Source organism: Camelus ferus, chromosome 8, assembly GCF_009834535.1.
Source record: "Camelus ferus isolate YT-003-E chromosome 8, BCGSAC_Cfer_1.0, whole genome shotgun sequence".
NCBI lineage: Eukaryota > Metazoa > Chordata > Mammalia > Artiodactyla > Camelidae > Camelus > Camelus ferus.
The window spans coordinates 49,256,359-49,277,473 of record NC_045703.1 but is presented as its reverse complement, the minus strand read 5'-3'; the positions used below and the strand labels follow the sequence as shown (position 1 = coordinate 49,277,473).

Sequence of the window (21,115 nt, the reverse complement as noted above, 5' to 3'; positions counted from 1 at the left end):
TTTAAAGACTACAATTCATTGGGTTTTAGTATATTCACAGTTTTGCACCCATCACCAGTATCTAATTTTAAAACAGTCACCAAAAAAACCCTATACTCAGTAGTAAGTCACCCACCTCCCTCCACTGGCTTCTCTCCCTAGGCCCTGGCAAATACTAATCTACTTTCTATCTCTCTGGGTTTGCCTGTTGTGGACATTTTATATAAGTGCAGTTGTATCATACATGACCTTTTGTATCTGACTTCTTTCACTTTGCATGTAAAAAGTCCATCCATGTCATGCATCAGAATTTCATTATTTTTTATGGCTGAATAATATTCTATTATATGGACAGCCCACATTTTATTTATCTTTTAATTCACTGATGAACATTTGAGTGCTTCCATTTTTAGCTATTATGAATAATGCTATATGAACATTTACATATAGGTTTTTGTGTGAACATGGGTTTTCAATTCTCTTGGGTATATATTTAGTAGTGAAATTGCTGCATCATATGGTAACTCTGTTTAACATTTTGAGGAACTGCCGAAATGTTCTCTAAAGTACCTGAACCATTTTACAATCCAATCAGCCAACTCTGAGGGTTTCAGTTTCTTCACATCCTCACCAACACTTGTTACTGTCTTTTTTATTATAGCCATATTATTGGGTAGGAAGTGGTATCTCCTGATTTTGATTTGCATTTCCTTAATGATTAAAGATGTGAGCATTTTTTGAAGTGCTATTTGTATATCTTCTTTGAATAATTTATTCACATCCTTTGGCCATTTTCTGATTGGGCACATTATAATTTTGTTTACTATATAATTATATAAGTTAGATATATTTTTTGAATGTTATATTTATGTATGTATATATGGGATTCAGACTTATTATACCAAATGTAGAAATACATTTTTGTTTTTAGAAATGGAGTTGAAGTTAGCAGATTTACATTTAATTTGGAAAATAGGAACACATTTATAGTCGTGGCTGTCCTGCAGAAATTTTTTTTTATAAAACACCAGTCCTCTATGATAACTCAGGGAACTTTAGGAGTTAAATAATAATAATTCCCCTGACACATACTGTGTACCTACCATGTGCCAGGTATATAGTATATAAATATATATTATATAAAAATCATTGTATAATTGTGTAAATTATATATGAATATAAATGTATCTATATCATATTGATATGACCTATATCATATCTAATTGAGTTTTTCTTATTATTGACTTATAAGTGTTCTTTATATACTCTGGATACAAGTCTTGTATCAGATGTTTGATTTGTAGATATTTTCTGCCATTCTGTAGACTGTCTTTTTCTCTTTTATTTTAATTATAGTCAATTTATAATTTGGTATTAATTTCTTGTGTACTGCATAGTGATTCATTTATATATATATATGCCTAAATATATATATTCCTTTTCATGTTCTTTTTCTTTATACCCCATTTCAAGGTATTGAATATAGTTCCCTGTGCTATGCGGTTGGACTTTGTTGTTTATCTATTTTATATATAGTAACTAGTATCTGCAAATCCTAAATTCCCAATTTATCCCTCCCTACCCCCTTTTCCCCCTGGTAACCATAAGTTTGTTTTCTATGTCTGTGAGTCTGTAAGTCTGTTTCCATTTCATAAGTATGCTGGGGTTTTTTTTTAGATTCTACATGTAAGTGATATCGTATGGTATTTTTTTTTCTCTCTCCGGCTTACTTCACTTAGTATGACAATCTCCAAGTCCATCCATGTTACTGCAAATGGCATTATTTTATTCCTTTTAATGAATGAGTAGTATTCCATTATATATATACACACACACACACACACACACACACACACACACACACAGACCATGGCTTCTTTATCCAGTCATCCGTCAATGGACATTTAGGTCACTCCCATGTCAGTACATCTACATGTGAAACAATTCTCACAGAATACCTACTGACCTCTGGCAGAAGATCTTTTTTCTCTTTCTTGATCATGTTCTTGGAAGCAAAAAAAAATTTTTTAATTTTTATGAAGTTTAACTTTTCCGCTCTTTTCTTTTGTCTCTTGTGCTTTTGATATCATGTCTAAGAAACCATTGTCTGATCCAGGTTCACAAAGGTTTACTCCTATATTTTCTTACAGAGTTTTATACATTTAGCTCTTACCTTTAGGTCGATAACCCATTTGGAGTTAATTTTTATATATAGTGTGAGTTAGAGATGTAACTACTTTTTTCACATGTGTCTGTCTGGTTTTCCCAGCACCACTTACTGAAAAGACTAATATTCCCCCATTAATCGTCTTGTACCCTACTCAGAAATCACTTGACGGTGAATATGAGGGCTTATGTCTAGACTTTCAATTCTATTGCATTGATCCATATGCTTGTCTTTATGTCAATAACCCACTGTTTTAGTTCCTGTAGCTTTGTAGGTAGTTTTAAAATCAGAGCATGTCCTCCAGCTCTGTTCTCTTTCCAGATTATTTTTGCTGTCTTAAGTCCCTTGCATTTCCATGTGAATCTTAAAATCACCTCAGTTTCTGCAAAATTTTTGATAGAAATTGTGTTGAATCTGTAGATCAAACTCGAGTATTTTCATCTTAACAATATATTGTCTTCCAATCTAGTAACATGGATCTTTCAATTTACCTGGGTCTTCTTTAATTTCTTTCAATGATATTTTATTTTCAATATATAAGTCTTAGATTTTTGTTTCAAGTATTTTATTATTTTTGATACTATTATAAGTGGAATTGATTTTGTATTCAGATTGTTCATTCTTTAGGTATGGAAATATAATTGGTTTTTTTGTATTGACCTTGTATTCTGCAACTTGATGAATTTATTTACTGCTTCTAAAAGATGTTTTTGGGTTTTTCTAAATAGATTCCTTGAGATTGTCTGTACCCAAGATCACGTCATCTGCTAGTATAGTTCTTTCTTTCCATCTGGACGCCTTTCTTTTTTCTTGCCCAATTTACTGGCTAGAATCTCCAGTACAGCATTGAAGTAGCAGAAGTCAATTTCTTTGTCTTGTCTTGTTCCTAATCTTAGGGGAAAAACTGTCAGTCTTTGACCACTAAGTATGTTGTTAGCTGTGTGTTTTTATACATAACCTTTATCAAGTTAAGGAAATACTCTTACTCGGTTGAGTGTTTTTTATCAGGAAAGGATGTTGGATTTTGTTAAGTGATTTTTCTGTATTTATTGAAATGATTATGTGGGTTTTCTCCTCAGGGCTATTAATATGGTCTGTTACATAGACTGTCATATATTAAACCAAATTATCATTTCTGAGATAAACCCCACTTGGACCTGGTATATAATCCTTTTTATATGTTGTGGATTTGTTTACTGGTATTTTGTTGATGTTTTCACATCAGTATTCGTAAGACATGTAGTTTTCTTGTCTAGCTTTGGGATCATGGTAATACTGACTTCATAGAATGAGTTGGAAAATATTCATTCTCTCTCTCTCTTTTTTTTTTTTTTTTGAAAGAGTTTATAAAAGATTGACATTTCTTCTTTAAACATTTGGTACAGTTCACCAATGATGTGTTCTGTTCCTAGACTTTTCTCTGTGGGAAGTTTTTTGATTGCTAATTCAATCTCTTACAGGTCTATTCAGATTTTCCTTTTCTTCTTCAGTCAATTTAAGTTGTGTCTTCCTAGGAATTTGTTCCTTTCATCTGGACCATTTAATTTGTTAACACACAGTTGATAGCACTCCATTATAATCCTATATATTTCTGTAAGGCCAGTAGTGATATCTTTTCTCTCATTCCTGAATTTATTAACTGGGATGTTACCTTCCCCCCACTACCCTTGGTCAGTCTAGATAAAGTTTTGTCAGTTTTCTTGATTTTTCAAAGAACCAATTTTTGATTTTGTTGATTTCCTCTATTCTTTTTCTATTTTCTATTTCATTTATTTCCATCCTAATGTTTATCATTTCCTTTCTTCTGCTTGTTTTGAGTTAGTTTTATTTTTCTAGTTTTAAAGTATACAGTTAATTTATTGATTTGATGTCTTTCTTCTCAATACAAGCATTTATAGCTGTAAAAGTTCTTAAAAATCATTGCTGTTGCTGCTCCATGTACATTCTGGCATGTTGTGTTTATTTTTTTATTTATCTTTTTCTAATTTCCCTGGTGATCTCTTCTTTGACCAGTTGGTTATTTAAGAGTGTGTTGTTTAATTTCTACACATTTGTGAATTTCCCAAATATCTTTCTGTAACTGATTTCTATTTTCATTTCATTGTGGTTAGAGAACATACTTAAGATTTCAGGGGTTTTTTTTAAAGGTTTTATGATCTAACATATTATCTATACTAGAGAATGTTCTGCACCCACTTAAGATGAATATGTATTCTGCTTTTGTTAGATGGAGTGTTCTTTAGATGTCTCTTAGATCTTGTTGGTTTCTAGTGTTGATCAAGTCTTCTGTTTCCATTTTGGTCTGCCTAGTTCTGTTTATTATAGAAGTGGTGTATGGAAGCCTCAACAACTGTTGTTGAATTATCTATTTCACCTTTCAATTCTGTCTGTTTTGCCTTATGTATTTTGAGGCTTAATATGTATTCATACTTATTTATGGCTTCCTGATTGATTGACCCTTTTATAATTTAAAACATCCTTCTTTATCTCCACTGACAGTTTTTGTCTTAAACTCCTATTTTGCCTGATATCAGAATAGCCTCTCCAGCTCTCTTTTGATTTCTGTTTGTATAGTATGTCTTTTTCATGTTTTACAACTTTATTGTGTCTTTAATCTAAAATGTTCTTTTTGTGGAGAGCAGACAATTGGATCGTGTCTTTGTTCTATTCTGATAATCTCTGCTTTCTGTTTGGAGTGCTTAATCCATTTACATTTAGTTTAATCACTGATTAAATTAGTCTGCAGTTTGGTTTTGTTTTCTTTATGTCTGATGTCTGATTGTTTGCTCCTTCATTCTTTCACCACTCAGTTTTTGGGTTAAATTAATATTTGAATATATCGATTTAAATCCTTTTTTTTTTTGTATATTTACTTGAGTTGTTTTCTTAGTGGTTACCCTGAGAATTACAATTAACATCTTAACTTAAAACTATCTAGTTTGGATTAATACCAACTTAATTTCAGTAGTATATAAAAACTTTAATACATTTCTCTTCCCTTCTGCTTTCTCTGTGCTATTATTGTCATACAAATTACATCTTTATACATTGTAAGCCCATCAACACATTTTTATAATTATTTCTTTACAAAGTTCCCTTTCAAATCAAATGAAGAGTTTCCAAAAAAGTACATTTATTACTGTCCTTTGTATTTATTTGTGTAATTACCTTTATCAGTGCTCTTTTTTCAGTCCAAAGGACTCTTGTTACTTTGTTTTTTCTTTTGAAGAGCAGGTCTACTAGCAACAAACTCTCTGGGAATGTATCGATTTCTTCTTTTTTACAGGATAGTTTTGCTGGGTGTTGAATAACAGGTTGAGCCTTCTTTCCACACTAAATGTTGTTGAAAGCACCATCTTACTAACTTCTAACCGTCAAGGTTTCTGATAAGAAGTCTGTTGTTAATGTTACTGAGAATTCCTTCTGTGTGATGAGTTGTTTTTCTCTTGCTGTTTTCAAGATTCTTTGGCTTTCAGTAGTTTGGCTATGATATGTCTAGGTGTGGATCTCTTTGAGTTTATCCTACTTGGAGTTTGTTTAGGCTCTTGGATATTGAGGTTAATTTTTTTTTTTAATCAAATTTGGGATGTTTGGGCCATTAGTTCCTCAAATAGCTCTTCCTTCCTTTCTTCTGTTTTCTTCTGGGTCTCCCATTAGGCATATGTTGGTACACTTGGCAGCAGCCCATAGATGTCTATGGCAGCCCATAGATGTCCTAGGTTCTGTCATTTTTCTGCACTCCTTTTTCTTTCTGTTTCTTAGACTAGATAATCTCAGTTTACTTATCTTAAAAGTTCAATTATTCTTTACTCTGATTCTGAGATAGCATTCTTATGTTTTAATTCTTTAGACATAGTTTCCTTTAGACCTTTGAAAATATAAATATATTGATTTAATGAATCATATATATAATTTATTAATTAAAATATATATATAATGATTTAAAATCTTTTTCTAGTAAATCCAGCATCTAGGCTTTCTCAGGGACAATTTCTGTTGACTTCCTTGATTCCTATTAGGGTTATACTTTACTCTTTCTTTACATGTTGTGTAACTGGACATTTGAGATAATATAACTGACAAACCTGGATGTCAGATTCTTAAACCCCACATAGCCCTATGGTTTGTCATTTTTATTATTATTATTGTTGGTATTTGTTTAGTTAGGACTTTCCTGGAATAATTATTTAAACACTGTCTTTTTTTGTGTTGTGGAGCCACTGAAGTATCTGCTTGGTTAGCTTAGTGGTCAGCTAATGACTGGACAGAGATTTTTTTAAACACCTGGAATCTTTTTCAAAGGGCTCTATGTGTGTGTTAGGACATGTGTTTAGTGCTTCAGTATGTAGTTTATAACTCTGCCATACTTAGAATTCAGTTTCTGTTATATTCTTGTCTTCTTCCCCACCAAACCAAATGCTCACATATGTGTACATGAGCTTTTCCTAGAATGTTTGGATTGACATTAGAATTAGAAATAGACAAACCTCAGTGTTTAAGTAAAATGAGCAGTTAATTATTGGTGTCTGACTGTCAGCAACCTAAGAAGCTTTTCTCTTTCCAATTAAATTTATTACTCAAGCAAGATTCCTTCACAAGGTCTTTCCAAGTTAACTCTGCCTGTAGTCATTTCAGTAGTTCCTTCCACCCTTAAATATATAAACTGCAGTGATCAGATGGACACACATGTTAGTATACATATGTAAGCTATCACCTACGCCTAATTTCAGTTTACCACATAACTTCCCAGTTTGATGGCCTCATCAACAGATTATGACTGAGAAGCTAATATGAAGGAAAGTGCTTTGATGATCTTCTTCAGGTGCCTTCTGTAATGGAAATACCAAGTCTTAAACATATTTCTTTTGGCATAATCTTAGCAAAAGTCTTAGGCAGTGAACCAAGCAGACTTATATTTATTTGGTTCCACAAAGGCCTCTAACTTCAAACTTAAATATGTAGGTTTAGTGATTAAGAGCATAGACTTAGGAGAACAGCAGACCTGCTAACATCTAGAACCTGCCAAACTGTATGACTTAGACAAATAGAAGTTCTTTTAGTTTATAACTAAGGAAACAAAGGCATCACAAATGCTAGATAAGGTGTGCTAAGGCATGTTCAAATGCTAAATGAAGGTATGAACGTATGGGTGAACAGAAAAATATATGCACTCTATATATTTAATGTGTATGTATATACATACACATGCATATATAGTATAAGATGCTTAGCACATGCCTTACACATAGCAGGTATTAAATAAATGGTAGATACATATATTTCTAGGTACATCTAGAGGAATACATAGACATATCTTTGACATAACAGATTATTAAATAGATGTGCATCGATGCTGAGAAAAAATAAACTGCTATTTATATACTTATTTTAGAACTAGTGAATTAAACTTTAAGAATAAGAATTTTTAAGTATGTAATGTTTGAAACAGTATATTTTTTCTAAATTATATGTTAAGCATCTTTAAATCAAGAACTGTATGCTGCATTTCTTCATATTTCCTGTACTATGTACAATGCCATATATAGCACACACTCAAGATACTTATTATATGAATGTGTTACTAACTAATTTATCTTTTTAGAAATTGTTTATAAATTTAATGAATTCTGTTAATAAGTTTAACAAATGTCCTTAGGAGTACTCTTAAGTAGTTCTCAAAGATGTCTATATTTGTTGTCTTAAAATATCAGATACTACAGCTCCTTGTACATAGAGTCAGTGCCTGGGAAATCCTGAAGATGTCATTAGGCGTTGAAAAGATTAATTTCATTGTCGAAAGACGTATCTCCAGACTTCATGTTATTTTTGATAGGTCTGTTATCTCTGTTATGTATATTTAAGCACAGAGAAATACACTGATACCTCAACTCTAAAAGAGAAATGGAAGTTATAGCTCATATAGACATTTTTGAGCTTCTGTAGGTGCCTATTCAATTTTAGAATCAGTTTTTCCAAAGTAATTTTGCAACAAGTCTATTTGAAGACCCTTTCATAGCTTATTTATCTATTTATATGTTTATTTGTAAGTTTTATTATTTATGTATTCATATGTTTATATCCTTAACAAACTTAATTAAATAATTTTTATTTCAATATTTATAAACTTGTATGTTTATGTATTTATAAAAAATTTTTGCTACCTCTCACGACAAGGTGGCAATGGAAAGGACCTGGCGAGGAGAGTAGCATCTATAGGAAAATAAAAACAAGTATGGTTATGGATGCAATAGGATAAAAAGAAGAGCATTCCACTTATTATAAGGGGTGTGTTTCTGTTTATAATCTCTATAAATCCTTCTTTAAACTATGAAGTATAAAATTTATAACTACTCAAACTGTAGAAATTGTGAATATGTTGTTTGCAAATACTTGAATTTCTTTTTGTTTAAAAACATTGTCTTCATCTAGGTCTTTTTTACAAATTTTATACTAATTTCATAGCTCATGGTTTGTTAAGAGAATTTAACTTTTCTGATGTAATCTATAAATAAATTGTTATTTTAATATTCAGTATCAGCGTGCACCCTGGTACTCTTCATTGGCAACTTAAAAGTAGATAAACAGAAGAGTAACTTGTACAAATATTAAAGGTATCCCTTTTTTGAAAAGGCCCACTAGACCAAAAACAATGAAATACCAATAAAACGGGAGCTCCTGAGGGCAGAAATTGTTCACTGCCGTTTCCCCAGCCTGTCAGAGTAGCTCAGACACAACATGTATCTAATAATGATTGCTGGATGGACAGATTTAATCTTTCAATTGTGCTTGTTTTTCTAATTTAAAAATTTCGCTAATTCTTAAGAGGTTGTAGGGAAACCTAAGAAATGTTTACTATGACTCCTAGTTGCAGTTTGAGCATGAGCTTGTTGAAAAAATGACGAAGTAGATGTTAAATTACTCAAATCTGGAGCTAGTCAGCATTTCAGTGAGATGAGGGAAACTAAGAAAGATAAGTAAAACTAATAGGAAAGGAGGAACAGGTTTACTTTTTAAAGTTTTGCCAATAACGATTTGTTATAAGGTCTGATTTTATATTTTAAATGATGTTTCTTACCCATTCAGTTGCATTACTTGATAAATGCAGAAAATAAATGTACATGTTTTATAAAGTAGGTCATTGAAATGAAGTTCCTTTCTAAACCTTAGGTGCATCAGAATCACCTGGCAGGCTTGTTAAAGCAGATTGCTGGGCCTATCCCCAGAATATATGATTTCAGTTGGTTTGGAGTGGGGCCCAAGAATTTGCATTTGTAACCAGTTTCCAGGTAATGTTGCCACTGCTGGTCTGGTGAGACCACACTTTGAGAACCCTAATCTACACCAGTGTGATTCATAATTCTCCTTTTGCTATCCCTCCCAAGAGAAAAAAAAGTACACGATCTTTTTTTTCACTAACCAAAAAACATCTGTAGACCAGTGTATAAAGGTCTGCATCATTCTTTTGACTTTTTTTTTAAGGACATAATCAATACAGAGATACATGTTAGAGCCTTTTTCAGTGAAGCACCAATGATTCACTGTAACAAAGTATGTGAATTGTGATTTCCAGTAAGAAAAGCTGTAATTGATACCAATCATCATATAAAATGAGTAGTTTTATTTGTGAAGTCCAAAAGTCAAGTCATTCCTATTGAAGAAGACTGGAGTATTTCCAAATGGTAAATTCCAAAGAAATGCTTTATCTTTCTTCTTTAATCATTAGTAGGAGACGTTGCCTGTGTATTAGAGTAATCAAACAAGCCTTTCTAATTCATGTGTGATCACAAATGATACTGTCACACTGTTACCCAACAAATTAATATTTTGAATTTACTTTTAAATGTATGAATGCTGTTCTTTTGGAACAGTTATTTGAGTACCTGAAATGATAGAATTTTAAAACTGGAAAATATACCTAACCTAGCATATGGTCCAAACCCCTTTGTTTACAGACATCCAGTGTGAGTGTTTTATGATGTTTTAGCGTAGGAGGCCCAGCCAGGACTGGAAACTCACTGTCTTGATTTCTAGTGTGGTATTCTTTCAATTGCCCTTAGTAGTTACTTTACCAGAAGGTATTTGAAATTAAATATTTTCAAATATTTGTTTGATGATGTGTTCAGTGTTCACAGATACTAGCATTGTATACCAGGATAAGAAGATAGTTTGGTACAGAGGCAATAAACTTTGTGCAATTATTTACTTTCTTTATCTCTGTTTCCTTAATCTATTATTATCCAGATAAGATCAACTAATAATAACAGGACCTTGTTTTCATTTTTATAAATATCTTCAGAGTCGTCTAACTTAGTGTTCATGGAAATATTCTTAAGAGACTATATATTTCTACCACATGATGCTAGAAATAGGATTATGTGTTTTATTTCATGAAGTAAAATATAGTCCCATTGTCACTATTAGTAAAGGGGTTATTTGAATATTTAATAATGTACTTATGTACAATTCAGGATTTATTGTTAAATTTGATTTTATACTAACTTTATCTGCTCTTTTTTCTATTTTAATAATAAAGATCAAATGTTCCTTAATTGACATAATTGAGAAATGAGACTTTCTTGAAGTTTATTTTATTTCACTTGTTAAATAATTACTGGGGGGCAGCCTGGAGGGGAGCATGCGGGCACACCTAGGAGAAGGGACTGGTAGAGATGGAGCTCCATGCCCAGAGAATGGCCAGCCGCAGCATGGCTTGAGGACCAGCACAATGATGCTCAGGTGCATGGTGGTTGGCGCCTGGACCACGGGCAAGACCTTCCTACTCATGATCTATGCCAGCGATGCCCTCCTGGAGGATTACTTGCCCACTGTCTTCAACCACTACACAGTCAGTGTCACCATAGGGGGCAGCTAGTACCTCCTGGTTCTCTGACATGGCCAAACAGGAAGACTATGAACAGACAAGAAGACTACAATCATCTGAGGCTTTTTATCTTATCCAGTGCCTGACGTCCTCCTTACATGCTTCTTTGTGGTAAATGTAGCTGCATTTCAAAATGTGAAAGAGGAGTTGGTTCCAGAACTTTAGTAATAACAGTAAGTATATCCTTTGTATTAATAGGACCTCAGATTGATCTCTGAGGTGACCCCAAAACTATAGCAGGACTGAAAGATATGAAGGAAAAACCTGTGTCTGAGACAAGGGCAGGAACTAGCAAAAGAAACAGGAGCACACTGCTATGTAGACTATTCAACTTTAGCCCAGTGGGGATTGAAGTTTTTGTTGAGGCTATCATAGTCACTTTAACTCCAAAGAAACACACAGTTTAAAAAAAAAAAAGAATAGGATCAAAATGTATAAACTGTTGTTTGATTACACGAGAAACATCTCCAGTGGCCAAGAAAACGGTCCATTTCTCTCAGAAAGCATATGAAATGGTACAGCTATACCCAAACCTCTTATAAATAATGAAGCAGTTATGAAACTTGAAAGAGGTTTTTAAAAAACCCTGTCCTCATAACTATAAAATTCATTAAGAATATTTCCCTAAAGGTCCAGGAAGCAACAAACAGCATCTGAAGCCACAGTCTATTATAAATACTTTATTTCAACTAGAAGGTACAATCTCTCATGGGTTTCATAGTTTAAAAAGCTACAATCACTTCATGTTGTAACTATGTGAAAAACAATGCTGTAAATTCAACTGCCTGACTTAGACCATACACATTTCTGCTAATCCTTATGGAATCTGTATCTACCTTTGTTCCAGTTAATTGTTCTTGTATGTAAGTTGCTTGCTAGTTTAATATATCCAGAGCAGTGAAATAACAAACCAGCCATATAGCCAAAGTCACTCCAAGCACACAGGAGAAGGGGCCATACCAGAGGGGAACATGTATAAAAATCAAAAAAGGACAAAGGTTTTATTATCACTTTAGCGTAAGTGTAACCTACATAATTCTGTATTAAAGCTTGATGTCCTCTCTTTAAGAATACCAAAAGTATAATAAAATCATAACTTCATTTATCATGAAGACTAAAAATGAACACATTTTAGTTAATGTGCACTAAATACTGTAACAAAGCTTCTGCCAAAAAAAAAATTACTAAGATGTTAGTTTTTGTTGCATCTTACATTAATTGGTAATAATCCTACCAATAACCATTAGAAGTACACTTAGTAAGTCTTTGAGTACTGGTCTGCACCTGCATGGGGTAAAACTCTATAGGGAAAGAATCAGAAATTCCCATCTGCACAACTCAATGGGAATGATTCACATTCCTGCCAGCCAGAATGGAAAACTAATATGCAGAGGCATCAGGTAGAATTATCAGGAGAATCACACCTTGGTAGTGAAGTTTATTGAGTCCTAGAATAAAGTCTTCCTGAATCTGCTCCAACAACACTTAAAAGCAAACCTGGAAAAAGTCAAACTGATCTCAAGTAACTGCAAACCCAAAAAATGTCCAACACTCATTAAAGGAATACAAGAAAATCCAGCACTTACCAAAGTAAACTTCATGTGTATTAGTTTTCTAGGGCTGTTGTAACAGATTACCACCAGCTTGATATGGCTTAAAACAGCAGAAATTTATTCTTTCACTGTTCTGGAGGCCAGAATTCTGAAATCAGGTTAAGCAAGTAGGAAGCAGAGGGAAGGAAGGTGGTGGTATCCAGATGCTGCATTGGCTTCAGGCTGGCACAAAGAAGTTTCCTGATGATTATGGACCCAGCAGAAGCAGAGCTGGAGGAGAAAGTGCTCAAGTGTGGTTTATTCAACATAACTTAGCTTGTTGAGTGACTTAGGGCCATTAAGTATATTGATTTTTGGACTGCATCATAGATAACGTTGCAAGGAGCATCTGCTGCTGGACAATACTGACTAATGTTCCACCAGTACACTGGATCCAAGAACCATTGAGAATTCTTCAGAGACAAGTGTAATAATGAAAACCTCTCAAAAGATAATACAAAGAAGAATTCACCTAAATGTCTTATAACAGCCTGGTAGACTCTGCTTAAACCAAGAAATAGTATCTGGCAAGCACTGTCATGAAGACTGAAAAATGTGTCAGACAAAAGGAAGCTTGCCCATGGCACTTCCACCATGAATGATTGTGCCCAAGCAACTCAGCAAGCTTGGAGAAAGAGAAGGAAGGAGCTCTCTTCAAATGCATGAATAGTGGTCAAAGTGTGACCAAGTGGATTTTGTGGAACATTTCATTTCCCAGACCTGTCATTACCAACATGGGCACAGAAACACGTGTTTTTAAACTTCTGTCTGAAGAGTAAGAAAAATTGCTGAAAGATTTCATAACCACCTTGTCAGCTCAAGATTTGTATCACATTGGTGAGAATGTTCCATCATACCTATGTGCCAGACCACCATGTGCAAAGAAGGGTACATTATGGAAGATACTTCTCAAGAGAATGATCAGAACACATTTTCTGTGACAAGACCTACTGGAATAAGAAGACGATAGAAATAGTATTAATTCAAAGCAAACCTCTGCATGGGACTGTGTCTTCCAACACTAGGTGAGGAAAAGCTCCCGATGGAGCTTTATTTTATCTGAAAACAGTGAGGATGACAATAAAATTTAATTGGAGATGGAGAGACATGAGTTTATGCAGAATCCACTGCCAAATTAAAACAAGCAAATTCTACTGTGTATATACTATGATGCTCAGAAGACAGAAAGTGTCTTCAGATGAGAAGATAAGAACATATTGATAAAAACACACACTAGAATACAAGCAGATTGTCATGAGCCACGTGGCTTTTGTCATGTGCCTTCAGTGTGATGAGAGAATGGTCACACTGCTCTGCCAGCACGTGGGCTGTTGGCATGTGAAACACACTGACTCTTCATCGTGTAGCACTTTGTGCCTAAATGTCAGTAATGGTATGATGGTGACAAAGCAAGACTGCTGGGGGGAGTAGTCTCCCCAACCATCACCCTCCTAAGGATGGCATTTGTGGAGTTTGGTAAGAGGGACATTTTTCTACATCAGGAGATAGCATTGTAGGAGTGTGGAACACAGTGTTTTAAGCAGGTAAGGACCCAAAATGGATGCGAGTGAGGCATTGTCCATGTGTGGTACCTTTAAGAGGCTGGTAACACATGAGTCATCTGACGCTATGAGGTTGTGAGACTGTGTTATATGTTAGTCTTCCAGAGTATCTGTAACAAAATACCGTAGACTGGGTGGCTTAAACAACAGAAATTTGCTCACAGTTCCAGCGGCTGAAAGTTTAAGATCCAGTAGCTGGCCAGGTTGGTTTCTTTGAGGCCTCTCTCCTTGGTGTGCAGACGGCCACCTTCTCTCTGTCCTCACATGGCCTTTTTCTCAGTGCACGTGTGCTCTTGGTATCTCTTCCTCTTTTTATAGGGACACCAGGATGAGGAACAGTGGGAACAAATCCCCACACAGTTTCTGGAACTGGGTTTCAGGTGTCGTGAAAGGGACATGCTGGACCTGCAGGCGACCCCGGGGAGTCGGTCTTCTCAGCACAGCCAGCTGCTCGAGTACTGCTCGAGTCCAAAAACGTGTCTTGTCTTTCATTAGTGATTAGGGTCTCCTGTCCCTCCTTGCCTCTTTGCTGCTTCTTTCCTATGTTTGATCCTAGACAAAGATGACTTACAAACGTATTTCATTTTGGGGAAAAATGAGAAAGCAAGAAAGAAAGAATGAGAAAATCACAAGTCCTGATTCTACCACTTATTGGTTTGCTTGACTTTAGGCAAGTTACTAAATTTCTCTGTATATCATACTCCTCATTTATAAAATTGAAATAAGAGTCTATGCCCTCACGGGATTGTCATAAAATTGAGTAAGCAACTTACATAAGCAACTAGCAAGGGACCCAGAACATGGCAGGCACTCAGATCATTTTAATTAGCCTTCCTCTTCTATGACAGTGCCACCCAGGAGAATACAGAAGAGGTTTAGAGAAGGAACAACAGAGGGAAAAGTTGAAAATTCCACTTTTACATAAGTGATTTGGCATCAATATACTGAGAGTTACAAGAGCTTTATAAACTTTAAACAACATCTTGCAAGCATGTTGTAAATTAGGGACTGTGCTAAGCAGTACAGTAGGAATTGTGTCTTTCATTTGAATTAAATTATCATTATTGTCCTTGTATAGTGACAGCAGTTAATTCCAAATGTATCCATTAAAATTTCCTGGTTAATGTGTTGGTAAATATTCTAAATTAATTTATAGTTACCACAAGATTGTTTTATGGACTGTGATGGAATTCCTTGTTTCCAGTTGCCCGTATTCTCAGTCTGAACCTTTCAGCGTGCATGATCTGGCGCCTACTCACTCCTGAAGCCTGTTTCCTGCACCCTTCTCTCCAGGCTCTTACCTCCAATGCCAGGTTCCCACCATATTGAACTGTCTAGCATTTCTCTTCCCTGGACCCTCACACATGCAGTGCAGTCTGCCTGAGACACACTTTCCATCTCTCCTGGTGGCTATTTCCTAATTATCCTTCATTCTCCTACAAAGCCTAAGCAAGGTACCCCTTCTGGAAATTATCCTATTCATCATTGTGTATTCAGGCCCTAGCACAGTACCAGGCAAATTAGGATTTCAGTAAATACTTGTTAAGTGAATGAATCAGTACTCAACCTAAATGCAGAGCATTGAAATGGTAATTTCCCATTACGTATGGAGTTCTATAACTTGTAAATTTTCAAATCTCATTTACATAGGGAAGAAGTTAGGAGTAGTTTATTCTTTAGTGTACATATACTATGTCCTCTTTTATACACTGCATCACATCTAATGAGGTCTGGCTCTTTCTTGTAACTCTAAGGAATTTGTAAACGCCTTTGGAGTCATTCATTTTGAATTCTGTTTTTCAAAAGGAAAATATCAAATATAGTCACTACTATAATAAAATGGAGAAAGAGGATTCTCATAGAAATGCTTTTCCTCTTAAAGTTGTATTATTTGAAAATAAGCTTACAAAGGTGTTTTAAAAGGTAGCAGAAGATTTGGATTGTTGATGTAAAATACAAAAAAAAAAATGTTTGCATAGAAGTACACCTCAAAAAGAGACATTAACGGTAAGCCACAGTGATGACAATGAAATTATGTAATCAGGTTGTTGCATTGAATTTTTCCTTTTTGTAAAATTGTTGACATTCTAAAGAATTTTTTTTTCAGATGCATCTGCATAGCAGAGGGAATGGGACCTAAAGGTAGTATAAAACAATTCTACGAAAATAAATAATGTGTGAACTTTTTTTTTATTTGCTCCACAAGTAATTTACTTTGAAAAAAAATTAACATCTGCTATTTTGAAGCTAATCTTAGTGTATTGAATGCTCTTAACCATTTCTCAATCCCACAGCCTTTTATCTTGCTTCTCCTGCTGTGTTCCCACCACCCCTGATCCCATTAGCAAACCTTGAGAAGGCCTCAGACTCACCAAAGTACTGCTTTGGTTTCAGCTGCTCTTCTGCAAGAGGAAGTGAATGTTGGGGGTTTTCTCTGTGGTACAGTTGTGATAAAGCTGTGGTGGTCTTATCTCTCTCTTAGGTAGTGGCTCTTTATGACTACACAGCGAATCGATCAGATGAACTAACCATCCATCGCGGAGACATTATCCGAGTGTTTTTCAAAGATAATGAAGACTGGTGGTATGGCAGCGTAGGAAAGGGACAGGAAGGTTATTTTCCAGCTAATCATGTGGCTAGTGAAAGTAAGTTTTATGCTCCCTTCCTGGTTCACTAATATGGTGTAACTGATAGTCCAAGATTTTATCATTTTCTACACTTTAACTTACTGTCTTTGTAACTTTTGCATGTTTGCCAGTGGGTATTGCTTTTCATTCTCATGATGCAAAAAAGTAAAAGGGGCACTGGAGCATTGGTACACACGAAAGTAATTACATTCTGAGATTGGAATATTTGCTTCATGGACTTCCCATCCCAGGGGACATGCCCGTCGCTACCACCTTTCTTTAGCTCCTCTTCCCAGCCACCTGCTTCATGCACTCTTCTGTCACCTCTCCTTTTGCCGCAGTGACTCCTCAGGCGCCTTAAGAAACTCTAAGCTCCCCAACTCTCATTCTTTCTACTTTGTGTCCCCAGGCATAGCTGGTACTAAAAGAAAACTACATTAGACTGTTGCATTCTCAACTAAATTAAGCCCTCACTTGTGAAAGGAAAAGGAAAGGAGCTGGAGAAGAAATTCAAAATCCGAGTTTCTGAAAGCTGGAGATTTGCTACCAGGCCTGGAGAGATAATAGAACCAACACAGAAAGCTTGAAAATAAAGTAGTTTAACGACTATGAAGAAAGGGGTGGAGTATACCAGAGCCTTGCAGGAAAAGCACAACCCCCAGGGGTCAGGAGAGCCGACTGCTAGGCCTGGTTTGACGACTAATACCGATGTGCCTCAGTTTCCCCTATAAAACAAGGAAATTGAGCTCCGTCATCTCTAAGCCTTCTTCCAGAAACGCTGAAGTCGTACAGTTCTGATTTAAAGTGTAGTCGAGGCAGCCTTGAGAACACTCTGTGTTTTGAATGTTTAAGTCTTTTGTTTCTGCAAAGTAATTATTATACATCATAGTTGGCTTTCAGGCTAGTCTCTGAAACCCCATTTAACCCAAACTGTAGTTGAATAGAAGTACTATTGATTTCTAATCTAAGTTTTGAATTTTGAAGGGAAAAGAACTGAAGGAAAGGAGGAAGAAAAATTTCTTTCATGAGTCCTGGCTGCTGGGCTAGGCTAAGATAAAATGTTTTCTCTTGGGCTCCCTTCCAGGGCCCTGTCTGCACCCAGCACTTCCCAGTGCTTCCTCCCCAAGAGCTCTGAGTCTCACTGAGGCTCCTTCTCCAGCTTATCTGCCGCTTTCAGCAAACTTCTCCCCTTCAAAGAGCTCAGTGTCTGGAAAATTACCCACTTCTCTCTCTCATAACAAAATTTATAATTTCCTCTGTGCCACTGTTTTAATTCTTTTTTCTGAGTAGTAAATTACTAATAGCACTTAAATGCTCTCTGAGGTATACATTTATGTTTAAAGGAGGATGCATAATGGAGAAAACTTAAGATAGTGTGGAAGGAAGAAATGTTTGGACAGGTTAATTTCCAGTCACCTCTCATAAACTCAGCACTTCTAACTTCCAGATCAGATGATCTCTGATCTCCAAGTTGCTTCCCTCCCCTTCCCAGCGCCAGCTGTCCCAGAGGATCAGCAGCTGGATCAGCAGGGGTAGCTGCTGTTTTTAAATCAAGAGCTGCCTGCACGGTCTTAATCACTCTGGAGTGTATCAGTAATTCTAACTCGATATTATAATCCATGTTCCTTCCAAATACAAGTGGAAACATTTAAAATATTTTTTCACTTGACAGTATAAAAAGATTGTATTTCCAGGCAGAATGGTATTAAGTGCTCTAACTTTAGAATCTAGTTAGTCTGCAGAAATAACCTCTTAGGTTTATAAATCTAAAGAGGCTATTGATATTTGATCCACAGGGGATTAAAGAGTCAACAAAATTTGGGTTTTTTCCACAGTAACCAAAGCGCGACTTCTGAAGCATGCTGCAGCGATGCTACGTGGTGGCTGCGTGCAGAAATCGGCCATCTCTCAATTGCCATAATTCCTTACTGTATCCCAGAATAATTGATGTTTTCTTTTGACAGTCACTGCATGTTGGAAAGCCTTGTGGAGGCCAGAACAAACAAAAAATTTTCAGAAAACCTAAGAATATAATGATTGAATTCTCATTTCATCAGGGGTTCTTTTCCTTTTGTTTTATACTACTTTTTACCTGAATTTAATAAAACTCATCTCTGCATTTTTAACATTAGAGAAAAAAATGACTGTCAGCAGCATATTCCACTCTAAAAATAGTAGGAAAAAAATTGTCCTTTATCTGAAGCCAGATATGCAAAGCAAATGATTAAAGGGAGCGTGTGTGTATTTGTATGCATACATACATACATACATACATAATCTCTATTATCAACCCTTCAATTGAAAGCCATGTCCTCTCAGAGAACGACACAATAGAAGAAGTTGGTACCCTGTTATCACAAAGCACATTCCCTTTGTATCTTACACCACTGGAAAAAAAAACTTGATCAACTTCCATTAATGACATTTAGCGTCCTTTCCAATAAGAGATAAACCCAATAATAAAATCAACCCATACACAAAACCCATTAATATATCTCATAATTTTAGAATTTTTATCAGGTTTATTTTAGCATTTTCTCTCAGTTCAGTGTTGCCCAAGTCATTTAACCAAAGCAGGTTTCCTTTTTGGCCCTTTAAAATTCCCACACAAGTTTTTAGATTCAATACAGTGTGTGGATTAAATAGATTATTTAGATTATAAGAATCTTAGCTTCAACACTGTGAATAGATTCTGTGTCATGTTTAGTGCCAGCCCCCTGCTTGTTTATTTCATACCGTCTTTGCAAATTATCCACCTCCACCTGGCAAAATCCTACCTATTTTTCAGTCTGACATACCTACCACTTCTTCCATTAAGCATTTGCCATCCCCACATCAGGATTTGTCTTTCTTTTATCTCTCTTTAGCATAATATCCCTTTCTATTTCATATTACAGTTAACTGTGAACATATCTGTCTCTGACCGGATTGTAAGCTCCTTAAGAGCAGAGACTGTCTTTGATCATCTTATCTCCTCCAGCAGTACCTGGCAGATAATCTTGCATATAGCAAGTTCTTGCTAAATTTGTATTAAGATAAAATGAAATAAGCATCTGCATGAACCACATACACAGTAAGTGAAAATGACACCTTGTACATTTCTGAAATCCTGCTGATGAAAACTTTCCAATAATAACTTATGTTCTTTTGATAACGAATGTGTAAGACTACAAATCGCCTTAACGATAAGTGCTGGGTAGCTTATTATACACCAAGGAAGTGCATATCAGTGTCTCTGGTTTCATACCTGCCCCCCTCCAGTGTTGTGTTTCCACGTGGGACAGTGCTCCTCAGTTTGATGACTGGAATTCTCTGTTCAATTCCAGCACTCTATCAAGAACTGCCTCCAGAGGTAAAGGAGCGGTCCCCTCCTTTAACTCCTAAGGAAAAAGCCAAAATGGAAAAAACTTTTCCGGCTCCTCAAAAGGTAAGGGTTTTCAAGAATATATATTACATATACTTTGATTTTCACTCTTTCTGGATAAAATATTACTTTATTTTTCATGCTTATATCCTTCATTGTTTACATTGTTTCTTTTAATACTGGCACCAACATTTATAATATATAAGGCAAATATTATTATAGCCATTTTCCAGATAAGGAAACTGAGGAGGCTCAGAGAGATTAAAGTAGATCCCCAGCCTCAGCCCAAGTGTTGGGATGAGAACCCAAAGTGGAACTTGGTGACTTTAAGTGTGACACTGTTTCTCCTCTACATATGTTTCTGTAGCTGTGAGACTGACCCCATCATCAGCCCCACCTGAGGGGTACATGTTTCTACTAAAAATCGCTGGAGCCCACAGAATAAAGATGCTTTATCTTCCTGGAGCATTCGTCTCACTTGCTAGTTATTTTAAAAATTTTCAGGTTAAAATAAATATGGATATATTATCAGCCAGAGAAATGTCATGTTTTTTCAGCTGTGCCATCAGCTCCCTCAGGGATATCAATGTTCTGATGTTGGTAGTGTTTTGGCAGAAAAGTTTAATAGGCACTGTGCCATCATATATAGGACTTATAATGTATTATGTGACATCAGCGCTTGCCTTAGACCGAGTAACTTCGCTTCTGTATGAGTCCATGAACTGGCTGGCATATATATACATTTTTTTAAACAAACACCATGCCATGATGGAGTTTTTGATAGCTGAGCCTGTCATGTATCGTTCAGCCATTCAGCCTGTGTTTGTTGAGTGCTTCCTTGGTATGAGTCTCACTGAGACAAGATCGAATGGGCAAGACACTTGAGGAGCCTACAGACTGGTGGGTGAGACACCTGCCAGCAGGCAATTCCAGCAGACTCTGG

General features: G+C 35.6%; 1 protein-coding gene and 1 pseudogene across 11 annotated transcripts in view; both read left to right on the top strand.

Annotated features, from left to right (window-relative positions):
• AHI1 (Abelson helper integration site 1) overlaps positions 1-21,115 on the top strand; it is a 176,117-nt gene that overhangs the window by 118,322 nt on the left and 36,680 nt on the right. For 8 of the 11 annotated variants that reach the window (XR_004322013.1, XR_004322012.1, XM_032484985.1 and 5 more), the window contains 2 exons: positions 16,664-16,826; positions 20,135-20,235. Coding sequence is in view for 8 of the 11 variants with exons in the window: in XM_032484985.1 (XP_032340876.1) it covers positions 16,664-16,826; positions 20,135-20,235 (264 nt within the window). In the remaining 3 variants the exon portion in view is untranslated. Of the gene's footprint in view, positions 1-9,313; positions 9,555-16,663; positions 16,827-20,134; positions 20,236-21,115 lie in introns of those variants that run through there. The other 3 variants (XM_032484988.1, XM_032484986.1, XM_032484992.1) reach the window with 2 other exon arrangements.
• On the top strand, positions 10,099-16,657 carry LOC116665414 (annotated as a pseudogene).